Below are 21,697 nucleotides of genomic sequence, written 5' to 3'. Positions count from 1 at the left end.
CCTGAATGAAGAGTTTAAGCGAATTTCACCCTTCGCTCTCCCGTCGGGGCACCCACACGGCGCTCATCTGCACCAAATCTCCCTAAGTGCGGATCGGGACTGATGGATAGAAGGGGCTCACGGCCACGGGGGGATGCTTCCCGCACCCCCTCGGCCATCCAGCCGGGATCCAACCTCCCCCCCCCACCCCACACACCCACACCCCGACACACCCCAGGTCCCTCCCCTATGGCCGCTTTTGGGGCCCGGCCTTGCCCCCCTCCCCGCCTCCCTCCCCGCCCCACTGGCTGCTCCCCGCCCGGCCGGCCCCGCACGGCAGCGCCTATAAGGCCGCCGCGCCTCAGCCCCCCTGGGATTTTGGGGGGTCCGACGAAAGGGGAGGTTTGACGGCGGGGGGGGCCCGGGGCGGGCGGGGGGGGGTAAGGAGCCGCGAGCCTCCCTGCATGGCCAAGGGATTATGAGCGCCGGTGAGTTGCAGCAGGCTCAGCCCAGACCCTCGGCGCCGGCGGCCGCCCCCGTGCCCCCGCAGCCCCGCAGCGCTCAGGAGGCCCCCGAGATGGCGGTGTACTGCAGCGAGAACTTCAGCGTCTACCCCCAACCCAGCCTCCACCCGCCCGGCGCCGCCGCCGCCGCCGCCGCGGCCGCCGCCGCCGCCGCCGCCGCCGCCGCTTCGTCGGGGCAACGGGCGGGAGGGTACGCGCTGGGGGACTACGGGGCTCCCGCCAACGCCGGCTACCTGTGGGGCATGAACAGCCCCGCGCCCTACCTGCAGGGCCCGCCCGGCTCCGGGGCCGCCGCGTCGCCCTTCCTGCCGCCCGCCTCGTACGGCTGCTCGCGGGGCGGCCAGCTGGTGGGCTCGCCCTCGGGGCCCGGCTCGCCGTCGGCGGGAGGCGCGGAGCTGAGCTGGCTGAGCCTGGCGAGCCAGGAGGAGCTGCTGAAGCTGGTGAGGCCGCCCTACTCCTACTCGGCGCTCATCGCCATGGCCATCCAGAGTGCTCCCGAGAGGAAGCTCACCCTCAGCCACATCTACCAGTACGTGGCCGAGAACTTCCCCTTCTACAAGCGCAGCAAGGCGGGCTGGCAGAACAGCATCCGCCACAACCTCAGCCTCAACGACTGCTTCCGCAAGGTGCCCCGTGACGAGGACGACCCCGGTGAGGATGGGGGGCGCTTGGCAGCGCAGATCCCCCGGGACGGGGATGTGAGGGGATGTGGGAGTGTGGGATCCTCACTGTGCTGTCCCCGGGCTCCCTTGTCCCCTTATATCCATCCCTGTGAGAGGACCAGTCTCCCTTGTCCCCTCATGGCCATCCCTATGGGGAGGACAGTGCTCTATTGTCCGCTCATGGCCATCCCTATGAGAGGACTGGGCTCCTGTGTTCCATCATGGCCATCCCTATGAGGAGACCATCTCCCTTATCCCTTTATTGCCATCCCTGAGAGAGAACCAGGCTCACCTGTTCCCTCATTCCCTCATGGCCAACCCTGTGCAGGGACGAGGGTCCTTGTACCCCTCATGACCAACCCTCTGAGGAAACCAAACTGCCTTGTTCCCTCATGGCCATCCACATGAGACCATGCTCTCATGTTCCTCTGTGGCCATCCCTTTGATTGTACCCCATGAGCTCAGTGCTGAGGAGCCCAGGCTCCTTTGTTCCCACACAGCTATACGTGTGAGGAACCCAGGCTCCCTTGTCCACTCATGGCAATCCCCAGGCTCCTTTATCCCCGCCACTATGAAGAGACCAGGTGCCCTCAGCCCCTCCAAGCCTGGGCTGTGAGGAGCTCTCCCACCTTTTGTCCCCTACTGAGGTGATCAAGCTCTTTTTGACCCCCTTGGGTCTACCACTGCTTCCCATAGGGGATGGCGGCTGGCCCCAGTCCTCAGTCCCCCTGTCTGGGCAGGCCGGGTGGGCTGAGGCCAGGAGTGCTGGTTGTGCAAGGCCTGGATCCTTTGGCCGTGATTCATGGCTCCCCTCCCTGCCCAGCTCTCGCCGGCCTGTCTCCAGGGCACAGCCAGTGCCCAGGAGTGGGTGTAGCGTTGGGGTGTGCTGGGACAGTGCTGCGTGGGATGGGAACATTCAGGACTGGGGCCTCTGGGGGGACACCGCAAGGTCATGGCTCCCATCAGCTGTGTGGACACAGCTAATGGCACCACAGCCTCCTGCGACAAAGTAGTGGGCATGGGGCAGCTTGAACCCGTCTTTCATAGAATTATAGAATCATTAAGGTTGGAAAAGACCTCTAAGATCAAGTCCAGCTGTCAGCCCATCGCCACCATGCCCACAAAGCTGTGTCCCTCAGTGTTGTATCTCCATGGATAGTGACTTCACCATCTCCTTGGGCAGCCTGTTCCAATGCACTGCCACTCTTTCAGAGAGGACATTTTTCCTAATATCCAACCTGAACCTCCCTCGGTGCAACTTGAGGCCATTTCCTCTTGGCCTATCTTTCCGCCAGCTCTTCTGTGAAGAGCCATGGCAAGGACTCTACCACTTTGGACATGCTGCAGATGTGGGTATCCCTGCTTGCCATGAGGCAGCCAGAGCCAGGGAAGCCCCGCTTCATGTTCCCTTCAGGCAGGTCTGAAGTAGAGGTTGAGTCTGTGGTGGGGAATCCCCTCATCTATGTGGCCTTAATGTTCACTAGGGCATTGCATGGGAAGGAGTGATGATGTTTTAGGGCCAGGTTTTGGATTCTTGTACTGGACAACAAGCAGAGGAGGAGCAGGTGGGGTTGCTGCGCTGGTTGGATACTACTTATCCCTCCGCAGTAGAGCAGAAGCTAACTTTCTCTCTTGCTTCTCCTATTTTCCGCCAGGAAAAGGAAACTATTGGACCTTAGATCCCAACTGTGAGAAGATGTTTGACAACGGGAACTTCCGGCGCAAGCGCAAGCGACGCTCAGAGCCCAACACCCCCGCGACTACAGCTGCGGCCTCCTCGCTCGGGGGCCTGAAGGCCGAAGAAGAGCGACCCATCCCAGCCTCAGGCAAACCCTGTGGAAACAGCCCACCCCCAGAGCTGGACCCATCGCCTTCTGCCAGGGACCATCCCAAAAGCTCCTCTCCCTCCGGTATCATTTCATCCACCCCGAGCTGCCTCAGCACCTTCTTCAGCGGCATGAGCTCGCTGAGCGGCGGAGGCAGCCGGCTGACGGGGGGGCTCAGCACTGACCTGCATCACAGGAACTTCTCTGCTGGACAGCTGAGCGGCGGCACTTTCACCCCTTCCAGCAGCTCATCTCAGGAGGTGCCTTCACCAGAACAGCTGCAGCGAGTGGCGGGACCTTCCCCTGCCTACTACAGCTCCTTCCATCCCAGCAGCGGCAGCCAGGGCGCCCAGTACAACCACTACTACAACTTCACAGTCAACAGCCTCATCTACACCCGAGATGGAACGGAGGTGTAGGACGCCGGGGCAGTGCTGCAAAGGGAATGGGAGATGCAGGTGTGTGCGTGGCAGCATGGAGGACCGTGTGCTTTTGCAAACAGCATTTCAATGTGGACGCTTCCCGGGAGTTCGTCCAGGAAAAACAGATCTTCTCACCTTTCCAAGCAAAAACACCCCACAAACACCAGCAAAAGGCAGATGCAAAATCTTTTCCCCGTCCTGGAAATTGTTAGGTGCTTTGGGTGGCTTTGCCATCTCCATTCCGCAGATGAAAGTGAACTGAATTACCATTTTCAGAGGTTTTTAATCTTGAATGTAGAATACGAAGTTGAAAAAACGATAATCATAAAATGCTGTGTCAGCAAGAACCGAGCGTAGGCGTTCTGTGAGTCTTAGAAAAGAACAGGAAAAAAAAAATAATGAAGAGATTTCCTATGAAGTGCCTTGTACAATGTATTAAAAACTCTTCTGCCAGCGATTGCCTCTGTAAGCCCTTCCTGCCCTGGTCCTGCAGTGTGCGATGCACAGGGAGGGGATAGGTTGGGAAAACAGCTGCCCAAAAGCTCCTCAAGGTCCCCACCAGGCTTGCTCTGTCGTCCCATGCGTGGCACATTGTGCAGCCAGGGCCGTGTTTTGTACAGCCATCTTTTCCCCTGAGCTTAGTACCAAAGATAACTCTAGCCTTGCAGCTTCAGCACGAGAATAAACACTGGGGTATTTTTATACATATTTGTATGTAATGTAACTCTCCTGTACATATGTTTCTATGTGGTTTTATATTTGTAAATTATGCTCTGGAGCTGTACTTATTTATAATGTTTTCAACTTGGTTAAAGTTTATTTTACTCCGTTTCCCCCTTCTTGTTGTTGTTGTTGTTGTTGTTTCGTTGGTTTTGATTATTTCTGTTGGTTTTGTTTTTGTTCGTTAGCGCATTAATAAAACTTTTCAGGCTGAACAGCTGTTGGGAATAAAACGTTAACTTGTGGTGGATTTCTGCCTGCTTCTTCCTCAGCGTGTTTGAGGCATCCTGGAGCTCTGTGGGAGACAGGTTTTGCTTTCGCACGGTTTGGGGCGAAAGGAGCAAAGGCTTAGGAACAATTTCATCTGCAGAAAGACAAAAAAGGCCGCCTGGAGGAGATGCACATGAGCTGATTTGCTGCCTTTTGTGGTCTCCCAGTGCAGAGTGGGCACTCTGGGCTTTTGTGTTTGTTTGTTTTTGATGGTCATCTGAATGACAACTGTCTCTTTTCAGCCTGGTTTAGTCAAAATAATAAAAGATTGCAAAAGGAAAAGAAGCAGGGCTGGTTCCAGCACAGCACTGGCAAGCAGGGGGGGAGAGGGGGGAGCAAGGCTGAGCTTGGCTGCCTCGACCCTCATCCATTTTGCAAGTTACTTTTTCAGATCAGATTGCACCTGCCTAAAATGAGAAGTCAGACCGGTCACCTGGCAGACCAGGCTGAGCCCTCCACCATAAACACACTACAGAGAATCTTTCCTTCAGCATCCCTTATGCAAAACCATTAATCCCCAGTTCTTGCTGTTTGCATACGTTGTTTGCTGGGCTCCACGTGCAGCCATGGAACATAAGTATAAATTTCTTCCAGAGGAATGTAACATCAACACTGAAGTTAAGCATGAAATCGCAGCTATTAACTGTGTATGCATCTCGCATGATGTAAGGCCATCCCTGCAGGCTATTCAGAAAACAATATCATTGGCAGTGTGATGCAGTGCCTCTTCACTGGCTACATGCTTAACGTGTATATGGCAGTAATGCAAGATGAACCACTGGCCTGATCCAAAATATAATGAAGCCATGACGAAATGTCAGATGACATCCATGTGCTTGGGATTGGGATCAAGTACTTTCCCCAGCACTGGCCAGCCACTGTTTGTGCAATAGCTGAGACCAGTGGGCGAGTGGCAACTCCTGCCTCATCCCCCTCTCTCTCTCCCCTCCCCAACAGAGATACAATCTTCCTGGCTTTAGGGGTAATTCCTCCATGTCTTGATTTTTAATTGCGTTTCAGGTGATGCAGAGGTAATGATAAAAGGGGGAGAGAGGGCAGATTGCCACTAGCAAAATGCCAAGGTGGTCAGCACATCCTGCCCAAGTTCCTTCACAGGACAAAGGGAAACGGTTTAAAACTAAACGAGGGGAGATTTAGATTGGATATAAGGAAGTGCTTTACGATAAGGTTGGTGAGGCATTGGCACAGGTTGCCCAGAGATGTGGTGGATGCCCTATCCCTGGATATACTCAGTGTCAGGCTGCACAGGGCTCTGAGCACCTGATGGAGCTGTAGGAGCTTCTGTTCACTGCAGGGGGATTGGACTCGATGGCCTCTAAGGATCCCATCCAACTCAAATGATTCTATGATTCAATCACAGCAGTGAGACAGCTTTATTTGGGTTTGGGTCTGCAGCATTTGATCTAAAAATGGTGGAGGGATTCCCAACACTTGGGATTCCCTCCCAAGATAAGGCAGGAATTGCTTATTCATGTACCCGTGTGGCTGTTTCACCCCTTCTCAGCTCCATCAGCCTCTTGTCAAACATTAGCAAGAAATGGGCCACTCTAGGATATTTTCAGCTCATGTTCTTCCAACCAGAAGATTAATTTCATGTTTTATGTAGCCCCACTCTCATCAGCTGTATGTTTCTGCAGGTAGTACCAATGAACATTTCATAGAATCATAGAATCATTAGGGTTGGAAGAGGCCATCTAGTCCAACCACCAACCCATCCCCACCATGCCCACTAACCACGTCCCTCAGTGCCACATCTCCACAGATCTTGGATATCCCCAGACTCCATCACCTCCCTGGGCAGACCAGAGAAGAATTTTTTCTTAATATCCAATATTTACTCTTGAGGATCCCAAATCAGTTGTAAATTTGCATTGCTAAACTCTGACAGTCTGTCCTCAGCAAACATTCCGTAATGTTTCATGCCACGTTGGCTGACTGGTCTCACAGACAGAACCTGGCCGAGCAAAGCAAGGGAAAGGTTCATCCACCACAGTACTCCAGCCCCAATCCGGAGGGGTGGTGATGGGCTGGAGGATGATTTTGGCAGGTCCCCATTGCGGCAAATCCTGCTCCCTCCAGGGAAAGTGACCCCGCAGCCGGACACATCGCCCCATGGCCGGGATACTCATGACAAAGGAGACTGCCCAAGGAACGCTTGGGAGTAGCATTCAGCAAATAGACACCTACCATGCAGGAGGGAGCTGGGATAATGAGCTATCGGCAGCCTTTTTAGGTTTCCTTTTGTCATTACAAGAGGCTCTTCTTTTAATGAACAACGCCCAGGTCTTGGGAGAGGCAGGACAAGAGGATTCAGTTTAACGAAAGACACTTAAAAGCAGCAGGCTATTGTCATGGGTTTGGGGGATTTACCCCGATTCCCCATTTGAAGGAGGGAGAAGACAAAGGCAATTAGCCTGCTGGTCCCACTCTGAGTCCCCATTCCCCTCCGAATGCCAAGGCCATGGGATGAGCAGCTCTCCATGACAATGAGCCTCCTCCCAGGCTGGGCCGGGGCATTGCCTCCTCCCAGAGGGAAATAACCATCTCCCAGCCTTCAGGCCTCCGTCTTCATCACAGCATGGCTGAGGTTGGCAGGGATCTTTGTGTCCCTGTGGCCCAACCCTGCTCCAGCAGCAACAACCAGAGCAGGGTGCCTAGGCCTACACGCAGATGGCTTTTGAATATCTCCAAGGAGGAGACCCCACAACCTCTCTGGGCAACCTGTGCATCCACACAGCACAGCAGTGCTGCCTGATGGGCAGGGAGTGCTTCCTGGGCTTCAGTTTGTGCCAGAAAGATGCCGCCGTAACTGGGCAAGCATGGCTGTACTTGATGTGAAACCACGGTTGCACCTCCGACACCTCCAGCCAAGGACTGGCTCTTCCAGCTACTCACTGCACACGCAACTACTGAATTAGGTAGTCCTCACTTGAAAGGAAGTCCAAAGATGTTTCAAGCGCCGCACTGGATCAGTAACACAGATGCTTGCCGGCTCCTACGTGTGGCACTTCTCCAGCACGGGGTCGTTTAACTTTGCTCAGCTCTGGCCCTATTGATGTGCCAGCAAAGGTTCAGGCAGGCGCCCATTACAGGTCTGCACTTGAGCTGCTCCACATTACAAAGGCTTTGCCAGTACAGCTGGATTGGCCCAGTCCCCTAGAGGAGACCCAGCTCCTATCAACAAAGGAAACCCTTGTGCCAGAGAAGCTAAACCCCCCACCCCCAGCAAAACTCAGTATATTGCAGGGTAGTGGGAGGGGATTCGAGAGGCAGAACACAGCCATCCACACTGGGTTTCATCACCCGCCAACTTTCAGAAAGACAGTTTCAATTACTGCTTACTGGCCATGGACTGTGGTTTGCATCTCCTCTGAAGAAGGAGGCTTTTGCTTTGTGCTGCCACTCACCAAGCCCATGAAAACCATCCATGTTGTGCCTATGCAGAAGGATTGATTGCCTTTGTAACACTGGTGGAGGGCAACACTTCCCTGCAATCACTAGGGCCAGTCCAAAAGATGTAGTAGTGTTCAAGGAAATCACTCTTGGGATATCTTTCCCTTGCTCTATTTCTAACAATGGAAAACCTTTATCAGACTTCTCTAGCTAATGCCCCACCAGCCCTACAGGCTTCACCTGACTTTGAATGTCATGAATCTAAATCTTCTCCTGCTCATTGGTGGGAGGCAGTACCTGAAAGAAGAGGGACAAAACTTCATTTTGTGGCTTGACCCAAGAGAAGCAAGATGAGAATCAGACCTAGCTGATGGTAGCAGTGGTGGGTGATGCCTCAGCTAGAAACAGCTGCTCCATACAGAGACTGCAATTGTTGGGATAACATTGACAAAAGAGAGTCTAATTTCACTGTCCTCTTAGAAAAACCCTCCAAAACAGAACTTTATTCCCAATTATTTTTTCTCTGATTATTGAGAAGAAATATATAGATTTACCTTTTATTTTTCCTTCTCTTTGGCAGAAATCTCCATCAAGCTGAACTCCCACTCCCCAAATGTTTTCTATTAAAAAGGAGCCTGATGGAATGTTTTTGACCAAATTACCAGGCACAAGATTCACCTGGGTAAGGTGATGAGAATTGGCCCCTCAAGGAATAACTGAAGTGTAATGTGAAACATCAAAGGTGTTGGGTTTTGTTGTTTTTTGTTTTTTTTTTTTGCCTTATACCTGAGCTATCTCTGAATCATATCAAATAATCTTCTCATTTCATAACACCATACAATGCAGGCTAAAAGTGTATGTGATCTGCTTTGTGTACTGCTGAATGGATGATTAAACTGTCTCACCCGAGGGATATTCATCCGGGGCCTGCCCCAAACACAGTGAAGTCAGGGGAAAGACTCCCACTGACTTCAGAGGGCTTTGGAGCAGACCCATAATCAGCCCGGCTCTAATATACTTCAGGTGGTGTCTATGAGACTGCCCCGGGACACGTAAAAGGAGCTAAAGATTACACATCCGAAAATGAAATATTGTGGGCTTGATCCTGGCAATTGCCTGCCATAGGAGAGCAGAAGCCATCTCCCCTATGCTCCTGGGATCATTTTCCCTTCCCTGCACTGCATTGTGTCTGGGATTTACTGACAAAGCAAAGCTTTCACCATGCAGCCAGGCCTTGCTTACAATAAACACAGACAAATCAGGTCAGGATCAATGGTTAAGCTACCCTGGGACCCTTTGGGTGGTGCTCATTTTATATCTAATTAAATAGCAGGGCTGAACTGTGCTGTTTTCCTCCTAGGCTGGTTCTAAGGGGGGCACAACTCTCTCATCTCAACTCCAGCTTTGGTGTGAGCAGAACCAGCGATCCCAAAAGCACAGGGTTGGTGCTCAGCTCCAAGTCTAAACTGTTATGTGGCGGAACCAAGCCTAGCCTTCCTTAAGCAATGTGAATGATACACCAATAGGGCAAAATTATATTGAGGGGGGCAATTTTCATACTTTACATCCACTAAGTGGATTCTAGTAAGTGGACATTTGGGTACCAGGTAACAGGTTCAAGACCAGAGGAAGTGAAGGTCTCTTCTGGTAGTGGGGATGAGATGGGACCTCCTTGCTTCAGGAGGATGGAAGTTTACATGGAAACTGGACAGGCTGATGGAAAGGAAACCCAACAGGGACTGGGGAGACAGTGCCTTAACTACAAAGTATGAGAGTGTGGTAATGTGTTTTCATGAGCTACCACTGTGTGATAGAATCTTTCCTAGGCAACCACCTGTGGGGATTGTTTGAGACAGGACAATGAGATCAACAGCCTGATCCAACAGAGCCATTTTATGTTCATGTATTTGCAGCAGTGCAGCTGAAAGTATTGTTTCAAGTCTCCATTTAGTAGAAGGCAGTGCAGAGCTCTGGTCAGTCCTGTTGATTTGAATGGGCACTGAAGATACTCAAATTGCTTCAGCAACTTCATTCCCTTCCTAGAAAAGTGATGTTCTGAGGTATGACCAAGGAAGTGTTACTGGCCCTGCTTTACCACCAGGGGTCAAGGAGCACCACGGGGAAGCAACGTGCTGAAGGTTACACAGTGCCATAGCAGAGATAGGTATCAAACCCTCATTTCCCAGTGCCTCCATCACAAAACTGTCCTCCCCTGATGTCTGGCGCACCTCCAAAGCCATCCTTCCTTGGTGTCGTTATAGGAAAGCACAATGGACCACAACATTTCTTGCCTAAATCTCCACACAGGAGCATGGGTATTGCTGGTGGAACATTGCTCCTGCCAAGCACAACCAGTGGCAGTTAATCTTCTCTCCAAACCCCACAGTTCAACTCAGCAGGGACTGGTTCTCTCCCAAGGGATTTCCATAGTGTCTAAGTCTTGTTTTTAATCAGAAGACAACTGGAAATGTGCTGAACCTGCCAGGAATAACACCAGTAGCTCATTGCTGGAGTGACCAGTAACACATGATCTATTCCCACTCATTTCAGTCTGCTCAGGTATTTTAGCAGAAATCATTGAATCGTTTGAGTTGGAAGGGACACTTAAAGTCCATCTGGTCCAACTCCCCTGCAATGAACAGTGACACCTACAGCTCCATCGGGTGCCCAGAGCCCCATCCAGCCTGACCTTGAATATCTCCAGGGACGGGACATCCACAACCTCTCAGGTCAACCTGTTCCAGTGCTGTACCCTCAGTGCAATCATGTTTGCATCTGGGTGCGACACGAACCTGATCCCACCCCGGTCTGAGCTCTCTCCAAGCAGCACTCTCGCTCCTCACAAATGTATGCCGTTTGCACTTGTATCCCTCCACGTAGCTGCTGCCATGCTCTGAGCATGCCTGCTCTCAGACCTACTTCCTCTACTTTTTGGTGGATTGATGAGCCCCATGTTGTTGGAAATCTGTTTTCACAGGGAGAAAGTGATGCTCAGTACTGCAGAGGGGAAGGGTGCTAGAAGCAGGAGAACACTGACTTCTGCCTTCAAGCCACCATGAAAGGATCTTCATGGGAAAACACATGGCTTTGCAGCAGAGGAATTGCCCCCAGAGACCCCTATGACTACACCAACTCTATTTGCTTTGCTTGTTCCGGGAGTTGGACACCTTGCTCACATTCAGAAGACACATGCAAACTGCATCCTGCCCTCCCTGCCCACCTGCACACCTGGCTGCCAGCTTCCCACCAAAACTCTACTTTCTGCTAAGGGTGGGATTGGTTTCACCAGCTTCAGGTGTTCCCATTGCAAGCATCTCCATATGAACCAGTCACCCTTGTCCCCATTTGAACAGATGCAGAGAGATCAGTGCAGTGCACCTGGTTTGTTCTTTGAGGTCTGCTTCAGGAATGGGTGAACCGCTGCCCAGATCTCAACAAAGGCTCTCCTGGGCAGTGAGTCCTCCCAGTTGTGTTTCACTGGAAGGTACAGGAATTTATCTTCTGACCAATGCAGGCTTTCCAGCAGCACTGCTGTCTGTAGTCCATCACCTCCAGTCCTAGAGGTAAAGGGAAATTCTCCCTTCTCCTGTTCCAGTGGATAAAGAGAGTCCACTATGTTTTCCATTCCCCCCTCAACATTTTCAGCCCCAAAACTATTCTTTTAGGTCATGTTTCCAGCATCTGACTGGCCAAGAAAAATCAAGGTTGGGCACACCAGTGATGATGCGTCACACCAAATCACATTCAGACTTAAATCCCTTTCAGGTTTATAAAGATTTTTTCAGAGTTTGACTACATCCTTAATTATCCCACCACTAGTATTGAAATGTACTCTGTGTGTTAATCTCCGATTCTTTTCTCTTTTCATAATCTTCTCAAGTTTTCCTGCTCTCAGGCAACAAATCCAAATAGGTCCATGAGTGTTAATGCAGTCAATTTTGCTTCTTCAGCTCAAGGTATTATAACAGTGCTGAAAAGGTATTTTTTTCCTTTCCCTTTTTCCTTCCCTTCCCCTCTTCTCCTTCCTCCCCAGTGTTCTCAGCCACAGCATGAGTACTCATGCTCTGCTCCTCTGCACGTTCCCCTTTCTTGTGTAGGCTGAAACTGCTGGAGGTAGAGGTGTGGCAGTGATGTTTGATCTTATTTCACATTAAAACTCTTTCACTGAGGGGGGCTGATCCCCCACCCCACGCACACCTTGAAGAGCATCCCACTCCTTCAGTCCTCCTGGGGCAATGAGCAGGCAGGGTAAGGTAATACCCATTGTAATCAGGGCAGGCAGGATCGAGCCTCAAGCAAGCTGCCATCCCCGCAGGCTGCAAAATCTGTAGGCTCCTCCAAAATAAAGGTGAACATGATGACATCGCATTCAGATCATTCATGCAGTTCATGTCTCAAAGCACATTCTGGCTCTGCAGATGTAAAACCTCACCAGGGCATGAATTTCTCCATGCCTCCCTCAGAAGGGTATCTCAGTACTGCTCATGTTGTCTCCGCTTTGTTCTGATGAGGGCAGAATTAGGCACTGACAACATCCTTGTTTGTATCCTTTTGAATTCCCAAATGTAAACGAAGGGGAATTATGCAGTATAATGATGATATAGACTGCTCCCTGTGGAGGGATAGACTGGAGAAGGTACTGATGAAGATGGATTGGGTATGAGAGCTGGCAAGGAGGCAGCAGAATTGTCCCTGATGCTCTCACTGTGATTTAAGTAAGTGTCTTCCTTCTGCCAGTGTAGAGCTTTTGCATTACAAATGCTGAGTTTGTAATGGAAGCAGCTCTTGGGAAGGACCTGAACAATTTAACCCCTGTAGATCTCAGCTCCAGGAGTTCATAGGCACTCTAACTCACCCAACCAAAACATCCCATTTCATAGAGTCATGGAATCATAAGGTTGGAAAAGACCTATAAGATCATCTAGTCCATCAACTCATCTCCCACCATGCCCACTAAACCATGTCCCTAAGTGCCACAACTACCCTTTTCTTGAATACCTCCAGGGAAAACACAAATCTCTTGCAGTCAGGCCCAGGCCACCCCTGGGATTTCCTGGCAATGGTTCCATGATGAGAGAGAAGAGCAGCTCAGAGGAACACAGTCTGGGCGTATTATGGAGCCCCAAGTTGTGCCCACGCTGGAGACACATTACAAGTCAAATAGCTGTAAAAGTAAAATTCAGTCCGTGCAGACTCACTTTAACAGCAGTGAAGGCTACATCTGTTCTCAAGGCAAGGAGAGCATACCAAACCCTTGCTGAGCATAGTTGTGGGAGCTGGAGAAACCTGTCCTGTGGTGCCATCCACCTTTTCCTGGAGAGGGTGCACTGTGGAGGCCACCCCTGTGGTGTTTCATGGGCTGTGCACCGGTCAGCAGAGGAACCAGATCTTGGTTCCTGTACCACAGATACCATCACCACCACTGGTGAACACCAAGATCATTGTTTCTTCTTCACTGAGTACAACTGGGATACTTGGATCTGTAAATGAGTAGTTGTGAAAAAAAAGAACTGAGAAGACCAACAAGAAAGATGAGAATGAGTGACAGACAGAGTAGTTTGATGTTAGTAACATGGCAGACAAGGTAGAAACATGACCAATACCTGCAGGTGTGAAGAGTTGAAAGACAGGCAGAAATGCAAGGGATTGGGTTAGTGGGTATGAAACTAAATGCAACTGGCTGAAATGCATCATTCATTACAAGCTGCACTGGGGAAAGAGGATGCCAACACGGAGAGCTCCTGAGATATAAAGATATCACAAAACTCACCTGATGAACCATTTCAGGCTGCAGAAGACAGAACATCAGATACTAAAGCCAACACAGGCCCATGATACCTGGTGAATTCTTATATTGTTCCTCATCTCCAATTTACACAGAACACAGGAGTCCTTACATCAGCAATCTTCTGAAGCCTACTACTGTGCTTCATGAGCACTGATCTATGGATGATTGGACTAGATCTTAGAGGTCTTTTCCAACCTTAATGATTCTGTGACCACCTGGAGTCCCTCCAGACAACCCCAAGGTTTCATGTTGGCTTGGTTTGAACACATTCCCTGGAAGGGATCTTCTTGAAAAGGTACATTTCTCAGCAGCCCTTCAAAGCACTTCTGGTATCTGAAGGAGTTTGCTCTAGCTAGCCAACAATGCTGTGCTTGCAGATCCCAGTGACTTGGACCTGGGGCCTGACATAGATGCCTGCCAACCTAGCAAGATTGTGCAGATGAAAAATAACCAAAGGAAGGACTCGGTACCCTGACATCCCCAGAGGTAGGATGGATTAGGAAGTTTGCCTTGCTGGGATGAGAGTCAAATCCATCTCCGCTTTGCTATCTGTTTCTGTATGAGAAGGGGGATTTCAAGTGCTCCTCCCTGTCCTAAATTGTGTTTTAATTTGATGTTTTCTTGCATGTATAGAAATATCCAATAATCTCTTCTAGAACTCCTAAGCTCTGGAAAAGAATGATAATAAATATAAATAAAGCAAGTGCTTAAATTGTGTTAAACAACTTCTTGTAGGCACCATTGGTACTGGATACCTCCAAACTGCAGTTATGTGGTTAAGAGTAGAGGCTCCTGGTTTATCTACCTCTGAAATGGCTGTCTTTCTGCAGCCACAAGAGGAGATGGCTCTTTAGAGGAGCCACTGGTGCCTCAAGACCCTATCTGAATGTAACTGAGATTCATCTTGGGCATTTCTTTCTGGTTGGTCACCTCAAGGGTGACTCTGTCCTGTACACATTAAGTGTAATCCTAACTGTGTTGTACCCTGGTTATCTTTGGCTTCAAGGTCACGGCAAGGTGGCGGTGTAGTGCCCTCAGCATCCCAAATGGCTTGTGGCTGGATAATGTCTGGCCACTCTCAATTTACAGGGATTTGTGATATGACCTGGACTTAACCTGAACATGCGCCATGGTGGCTGAGCACCCACATATTCCCCTGCTCCCATGTCCCACCACCGTAAACACGGATAATCCCCAGCTCATGCTCACTTGGTCCTTCTGAAAGCACCTCACGGACTTGAATTTAAGCTCTGCTTTATGACCAAGAGAGCACAATCCGTGCAAAGCCCCAGTAATCATAATACGTGGAGGCAGAATTGATACATGTGGGCTTTTTCTATCACTCAATTAAATGGTTAGTTTATGCAACATGCCGTCTTTTTGAATCAAAGCTGGGTCACTGTTAGGCTGAGGTAACATTAATTATTTTTCCGCCTGTCGGATCCCATGAAAAGGATGTGAAAATGGCCTGTTTATGAAAGAGTGCGGGCAAAGGCTGTGAGCTGATTATGTCAAACATATTCAAAGCTTCCTCTGCAAAAGGGATTGTGATCAACAAAGCATAGCCCACACCTGCACCCATTTCACAATGAAAGCTGTGAGGGCCATGAAGCTACTGGAGAAAAAGAGAGGGTGCGTTAACCCTTTTGGGAAGCAGAGATCTTTCCACTGTAAGATCTGCGCACACACAAGTTGCTTTTCTTTTGCCCTCACGTGGGTCCCAAGAACTTTACCCCAAAAGGAAAGCCTTTTCTTCCCCTTTCTGCTTTTTAAGCTGGGTGAAAACATTGGGGTGCCCCATTTCCTCCTGCCCTTTGCTGATCTCCAAGGGAAGCTGCAGAAAGGAGCTATGTGTGCTAGAAGGAGAGCAGTGCAAGCTCAAACCTCAGTCCTGAAAGTTTTGTTCAGGCTGATCCTGGTACCCTAAAGGCAAGTGCCTACTCACATGGAGCACGCTGCTGGAGCCAGGCCATCTCCTCAATAACAAATGTAGCTGCTTGGAAAGCAAGAAGGAAGGATGTGCTCTTAGAGAAAGCTGAACTGGATCCTGACCTGTCCCATTTTCTTCCAAACCTGCTGGGTTTACAACAGCTGGGTGAGATGGTCTGAGTTCAGAATTGAGCCTGGATTGATGGAGGGGTTGGACTGGAGATACACTGTGGTCCCTTCTGGGCAGGTGATGTTGTGATAAGCACACTTACATCTTCAAGAATCCTTATCACTGAGTGCAGTCTTGCACCTGCTAATCACTGAGGGAAAGTAAGGGAGGAATGTGCCACCACCCCTTTCTGTAGCTAGTGTTTGCCATTCCTGAAGACAGGAGATGGAGATCTCTAACGTGGATGACGACACTAAGGGAAATGGAATTATATTACTTGTGACATCCCTTACCAGTCTGTGATGAACTCCAGCCAGCCCATGGTGCAAGCACAAAATGCCAAGCAGGAGCACTCCATGTTATTCTACAACACCCCAAGAAATGCACCTGAATTCCAACTTCTACCCCCAAATCCTTCCCATGGGCTCTTCTATTATGAGAAAGTACTGCCTGTGTTCATCCAGAGTCACAACCCTACCCTTGTGCAGGGCTTGTTATTTTAAATACTGGGAGAAAAGGGACCAAAAAAATTCCTGTTACATCATCTAACCAGGAACAGCTGTGGCAGGTGCCTGGAAGGAACCTTGATCCACACTAGTGCAAGTAGGCAACTCCCTGGCTCAGTGAGAGCCTGGCAACCGGTACTGGTATGATTGGTCCCACATGGTCCAAACTTAGCCCTTTTGCCTTGTGAGCCTAATAATCTGAGATTAGGGAGTTTTCCCTTTAACACAGAATAAAAATGTAGATCCCCCAGTGCTTTGGAGATATTATCCCAACCTAAAGAGAAGGCAAGGGCTTGTTTTTCGGCTGCTTTTTCAGCTAGGGCAGATGGAAGTCTGCAAAGAGGTTTTCCTTTACTTGTGCTGAACAACAGCAAAAGTTGTTCTTGAAAGTATTAAGACACCTTCAGAGTGATTTTCCCTTATGTGTATTTAAATAATGTTGGAATATTTCTCTGAGCATGGACAGAATTATGGATTACAATAAACCTGGTATTTTAGAATCCCCAGGTTGAGCTTCAGAGTCTTAAAGAGTCTTTAAAGTCTCTAAATGCTATAAAAAGCATTGGGTAAGTGCTTTGGCTGGGTTGTACCTTTTATTCAGGTTGTAATCTCACCTCTGGGCTGAATTAATTCGAAATGGATAAGAAACAGGGCATGTTACAAAGCAGTGTCAGCTACTCTAGGTAAGTCAGTGAGTAGGTCATTTTTCATTAACAAATGTTCTAAAAGGTACTTCAACCTTGTTTGGAAATAAACAATCCGACAAAGCTTCCACATACTTAATCTATTAATCCTTGTAATTAGCATTGTGCAGGAAGAAGTAAACAAAAACTCCAAACTAAGAAAATATTCTTGAATAATATGAACAACAATCATTGGAATAACTGTATTCTTTCAAAAACCATTCTTTTTTCCTGCTGGCAATTTAAATCTCTTCCCTCAAAAGTTTAAAACATTTTAAAGGATTAGAGAGTGAGAGCACCTGAGTTTGGCAAGTGTTGAGAGATCTTTTGATAGGACATGGAGCTCTTGGAGTGGGTCCAGAGCAGGCCACTAAGATGATCAGAGGGCTGGAGCACCTCTCCTATGAGGGAAGGTTGAGGGAACTGGGATTGTTTAGCTTGGAGAAGAGAAGGCTCCGGGGAGACCTCATTGTGGCCTTCCAGTACTTGAAGGGAGTATATAAACAGGAAGGGGAACGGCTGTTTATGAGGGTGGATAGTGATAGGACAAGGGGGAATGGTCTTAAACTGAGACAGGGGAGGTTTAGGTTAGATATTAGGAGGAAGTTTTTCACTCAGAGGGTGTTGACACACTGGAACAGGTTGCCCAAGGAGGTTGTGGATGCCCCATTGCTGGAGGCATTCAAGGCCAGGCTGGATGTGGCTCTGGGCAGCCTGGTCTGGTGGTTGGCGACCCTGCACATAGCAGGGGGTTGAAACTGGATGATCATTGTGGTCCCTTTCAACCCAGGCCATTCTACGATTCTATGATAGCATGTTGTAAATGCAATAAATGATGAAGAATAGTCAGAATTTGATTATAATTATGTATAAATACCATAGATCTCTCTACAATACTTTCAAGGGTCATTACAGAAGTCAGACTGACTTCCCGCACAAAAGTTGGTTTGGTCATAAGTAGACTTCTTCAGGAAAAGAGAATCTCCTGCTTGCAGGAAATTCTCTTGTCAACTGTTTATTTCTAAAGCTGAAATAAGGTTAAAAATATGACCCTACTGTCATATTTTCCTTAAAATAACACCCTGGAAAATTTTCATAAATTGAAAGTACCCAGATGTGGACTCGCTTTCAATATTTTGCTCCAAAATCTCAATGTTTTAATACTCTAAATAATAAGTCATGTATACATATATATTCTACCTTAGAATAAAATCAAAACAGCAGATTCTAATGTCAACAGTGATATCCCCTGGTACACCCACTGGCTTCAATTTTTCTGAAGAATATTCCTGCAGCATGCTTAGGGACCACATGGGTGAGGTTCTTCTGATCAGAGGTAGGTGTGTGCCTCACCAGCTCTTCCATTCTCATTGCAGAAGAGGAATAGGATTTCTCAGAGCCAGACTTCATTGTTCTTTGATTCAACTTCTACATCTGGCTGATGAAACATGCCCTCCTTATCTTTGATGATCTGCAAATGTATAAAGGTGGAGTATACATCTCAGAAGTAAGCATCTACCATACAGACATTTGCAATGTGAGCCCTGACTGTCTATCTGCAACTGATTTGGTTATTCCTCCATTCCCTTGGAAAACCAGTGACACACTGGCCAACATGCAGGCCTGGGCCAGGAAGAGGAAAGCTCTTCAGATGCCATTCATCACATCCTTCTCCTTTGACACCTGGGACATCAGCACTGTGAGCTGCCTTTCCTCAAGCTTTATTTCCTTTCAGCATGGAATTGAAGTGATTGCTCATACACTTCAACAGGAAATGTATATGAACTTTGAAATGGATAGACCTCAGCCTAGATAGAGAGACAAACCAGATACATGCTATTGGGGGCAAAAATATCTTACCTTTTAGTGGACTTGACTTCCATACCCTGCATTATTTACCGTTGTCTGCATAGGGCATCCTTGAGGAACACCAAACACTCATACTCTGGTTTTGAAAGCCCAGTTATGCTATCCAGGGTGTGTCCAGAAACCATGTCTTCAGTGTAGGGATGGACCACTCTGACATCCCAGAAAGACTGTGAAGCAGGAATGGAACCTCACACCATCTGCAGATTGCTCCGAGGCCAAAGTAATATGGACATCTCTGAGGAAATGAAAAGGAAGGGAAGGCATCCCCACTGTCCTCCTCACCAATGGTGTTTCTTTAGTGCATTGTGGGTGTTGGATTTTTTGCTGCTGTTGTTTGTTTTGAGTCAAATCTCAAAAAGGTAGGAATTGGAGTTGAAAAGTGCATATGTGCTTATCTTTGGATTTCAGCCTGGAGGTGTATCTTCTCCATCTTATTTGTATTTCTCCTTTTTCAACAGCTTTCTCCAGCCCCTCTAGTGGCAGAGGTAACTACTATTCAAAGGAAATGTCAGCAGGTCTTTTAGTGACTTTCCCTCTCTTCTGAGTGTTTGGCTCTTAATTATACATAGAAAGAAACACAAGAGATTACAATGAGAGGAATAGCAGGCAGCCAAAACCAAACTAATTTATTTACAGCATGTGACATATGGCAACATAAGACAAGATCTCTGGCTTATGGGCATTTTGGCAAGACACAGGCTGGATCCTATGACAACACCTTGTTTGTACACTTTTCATTTCTGCTGCTCAGTCCTGTTTTTTCTTTTATGTCTCATCTGTAGGCCTTCAAAGAGGGGACCTTAACCTTCCTTGGCCAGTTTTGACTCAGATGTTACTTAGGCATATGCCCACAGGTAAGAACAATCCTGCTTCAAGGAGATACAGCGTCTTAGAAAGCACTTTTGCCCGAAGTGCAGGAGACAGTGGTGTCTACCTCTTTTATCCACCTCAAAGTGTAGTGTGAAGGACAGATGTTTTAAAGTGTCATCTAATTGTTGAGTGTTTTTCTCATCGTCAGGAAAAGAACACAAGAGCAGCCAGTCTGGCTCAGATCACCCCTCAACTTTCAACATGGCCTCAACACTTGCCGTTACCTGTGTGTAGACTTCACTTGTTTCCTATTGAGCCAAAATAACAATAGAAGATTGCCTATTCCTTTATCTGCCTTTCCCTTCCTTTCTTCATCTTCATGTCCCTGGAAATGATTTGTCATGTGAGACAGAGAACACAGAAGACATTTGATGTAACTGGGAAGAACAACTCAGTGAAAAGCAGTAGTTCAAACCTTGCTTCTTACAAACAGGGAAGGGGTGGAAATTTCCATGGGTTTTGTGCTTCTGAGTCCCATCAGTCTTGTCTGAAAACCCTCTACCTTTGATTTCAGGGTCTCCGCACAACTGACTTTTCATGCATCAATCTCCCTTTGATGACTACTGCCAGGTTATTTTTCTTATCTGACTTAGGAAAGATCTAAAGGATCAGTTAGCTAGCTCCAGGGTAGGTTCTTTGAAAAGCAATGATTTAGCAGGGCTTTCTTTTTGGGGTTCTCCAAACTTTCTGGTTTATCGAGCTTTCTGAGACACTGCCCTCAGCAATGCCTGGGCCTGGTAGAGGTGCCCGTCCTGACCTGTGGCTGCAACTCCTGGCTAAGATGGGCCATGAATCTGCTGATCCTTACCACGGAGAACAGCTCCAGACACAGACAAGGGGAATCTCAAATAAGTTGGCATAAATTAGTCTTTAAGCTCCGTAGTTGACTGGGATGGAGGAAGGCAAGTTGTCATCAGAGATGGGTGACCATGAACCAGGACTCTATGTTTACTGCATGACTGGGACATTCACAGGAAAAGCAGAGGAACATGAGCAATAGGACAAGAAGGAATGGCCTCAAGTTGCTCCAGGGAAGGTTCAAGTTGGAGATTAGGAAGAATTTCTTCTCTGAAACAGTGATGAGGCACTGGAGCAGGCTGCCCAGAGAGATGGTAGAGTCACTGTCCTGGGAGGTGTTTAAGTAAAGAGTAAATGTACTTAGGGACATGGTTTAGTAGTGTTTGTTGCAGATGGTTGGGCTACATAATCTTGGAGGTCTTTTTCAACCTTAATGATTCTATGATTCTAAGGCCTCAGTTAATGGTGGGCACCTGAGTCTCCTGTGTGGGAAATGCTACTGCATGGTGCACACTGGCCAGTGACTGGTCTAGCTGGAGAAGCTGTGATGTGAAGCCAATGTGTTTTGTGGCACTGTCACAGAGTGGCTCATGAAGGGTTTGCATGCTTGAGCAGACCTGAGCAATTCACAGTCGGAGCTATCAAAGCAATGACCCAGTGACTTTAACATGCTGTCTAAAATCATATTCAGAAACTTTATCCCAAAATTTTAATGCTCCACTGTATCGTTACAAACAGGCCCATGGTGATGTTATACATTTACGCATTGCCTTCCACACCAGAGGCTCCCAGTGAGGAGGTCTAGAGTGAATTCATGGAATTAATGGCATTATATAAAGGGTATGGACAGGTACACAGCGATTAGATGAAATAAAATCCCAGTCTCCTTCCAAAGCTGCATATGTTTTAATGAGGGGGAAATGGTTTCACTAAGTATGAACACAGAAATCTGAATTCACGCAATTTATTGTCAGTGTTTGAGCTAGTATTTTCCTTGTAGCCTCACTAAGGGAAAGCATGGGCACTCTGCCTACCACAGAAAGGTTTTGCACTTTCCTGGGGCTCCTGCTCTTCTTCCTCTACCTCAGAGGAAACTAAAGAAACCAGTTCACAGCAGTTTCCACCTACAGATGGCTGAATGCAGAAAGGAGAAACCCTCATATGCTCATACACAGCACCACTGACATGTAACTTCTTGCATTCACGGAGACTTATAGCCAGAGTATTCAAGATCTTCATGAGCCTTTTTTTTTTATCCCATCAACCAA

At 48.3% G+C, this 21,697-nt stretch overlaps 1 protein-coding gene and 1 long non-coding RNA gene across 3 annotated transcripts; both read left to right on the top strand.

Annotated features, from left to right (window-relative positions):
* The first annotated feature begins 250 nt into the window (after positions 1–250).
* On the top strand, positions 251–4,383 carry FOXI3 (forkhead box I3). The gene is made up of 2 exons (XM_015285933.4): positions 251–1,154; positions 2,821–4,383. Exons 1-2 carry the CDS (start codon positions 458–460, stop codon positions 3,408–3,410), a joined length of 1,287 nt encoding a protein of 428 aa, XP_015141419.2. The 5' UTR covers positions 251–457; the 3' UTR covers positions 3,411–4,383.
* A 5,285-nt stretch (positions 4,384–9,668) lies between these two features.
* LOC121110756 lies at positions 9,669–19,912 on the top strand. Of its 2 annotated transcripts, XR_005859957.1 has the most exons (6): positions 9,669–9,877; positions 13,983–14,091; positions 18,269–18,399; positions 18,492–18,591; positions 19,544–19,615; positions 19,780–19,912. It is a non-coding gene; the product is annotated as an uncharacterized LOC121110756 (long non-coding RNA). The 2 variants fall into 2 exon arrangements; XR_005859958.1 differs by lacking the exons at positions 9,669–9,877; positions 13,983–14,091 and adding an exon at positions 16,788–16,892.
* Positions 19,913–21,697: the final 1,785 nt, after the last annotated feature.

The sequence above is a fragment of the Gallus gallus genome, chromosome 4 (assembly GCF_016699485.2).
Source record: "Gallus gallus isolate bGalGal1 chromosome 4, bGalGal1.mat.broiler.GRCg7b, whole genome shotgun sequence".
NCBI classification, from domain to species: Eukaryota; Metazoa; Chordata; class Aves; order Galliformes; family Phasianidae; genus Gallus; species Gallus gallus.
The sequence above is the reverse complement of the archived record's forward strand: the minus strand, read 5'-3'. Positions and strand labels throughout refer to the sequence as shown.

What these genes read in the sequence shown, in the direction of transcription:
- FOXI3 (XM_015285933.4), top strand. Translation starts at nt 458, where the DNA reads ATGAGCGCCGGTGAGTTGCAGCAGGCTCAGCCCAGACCCTCGGCGCCG. An exon ending in CCGTGACGAGGACGACCCCG is followed by an intron (nt 1,155 to 2,820) that starts GTGAGGATGGGG and finishes ATTTTCCGCCAG; the next exon opens with GAAAAGGAAACTATTGGACC.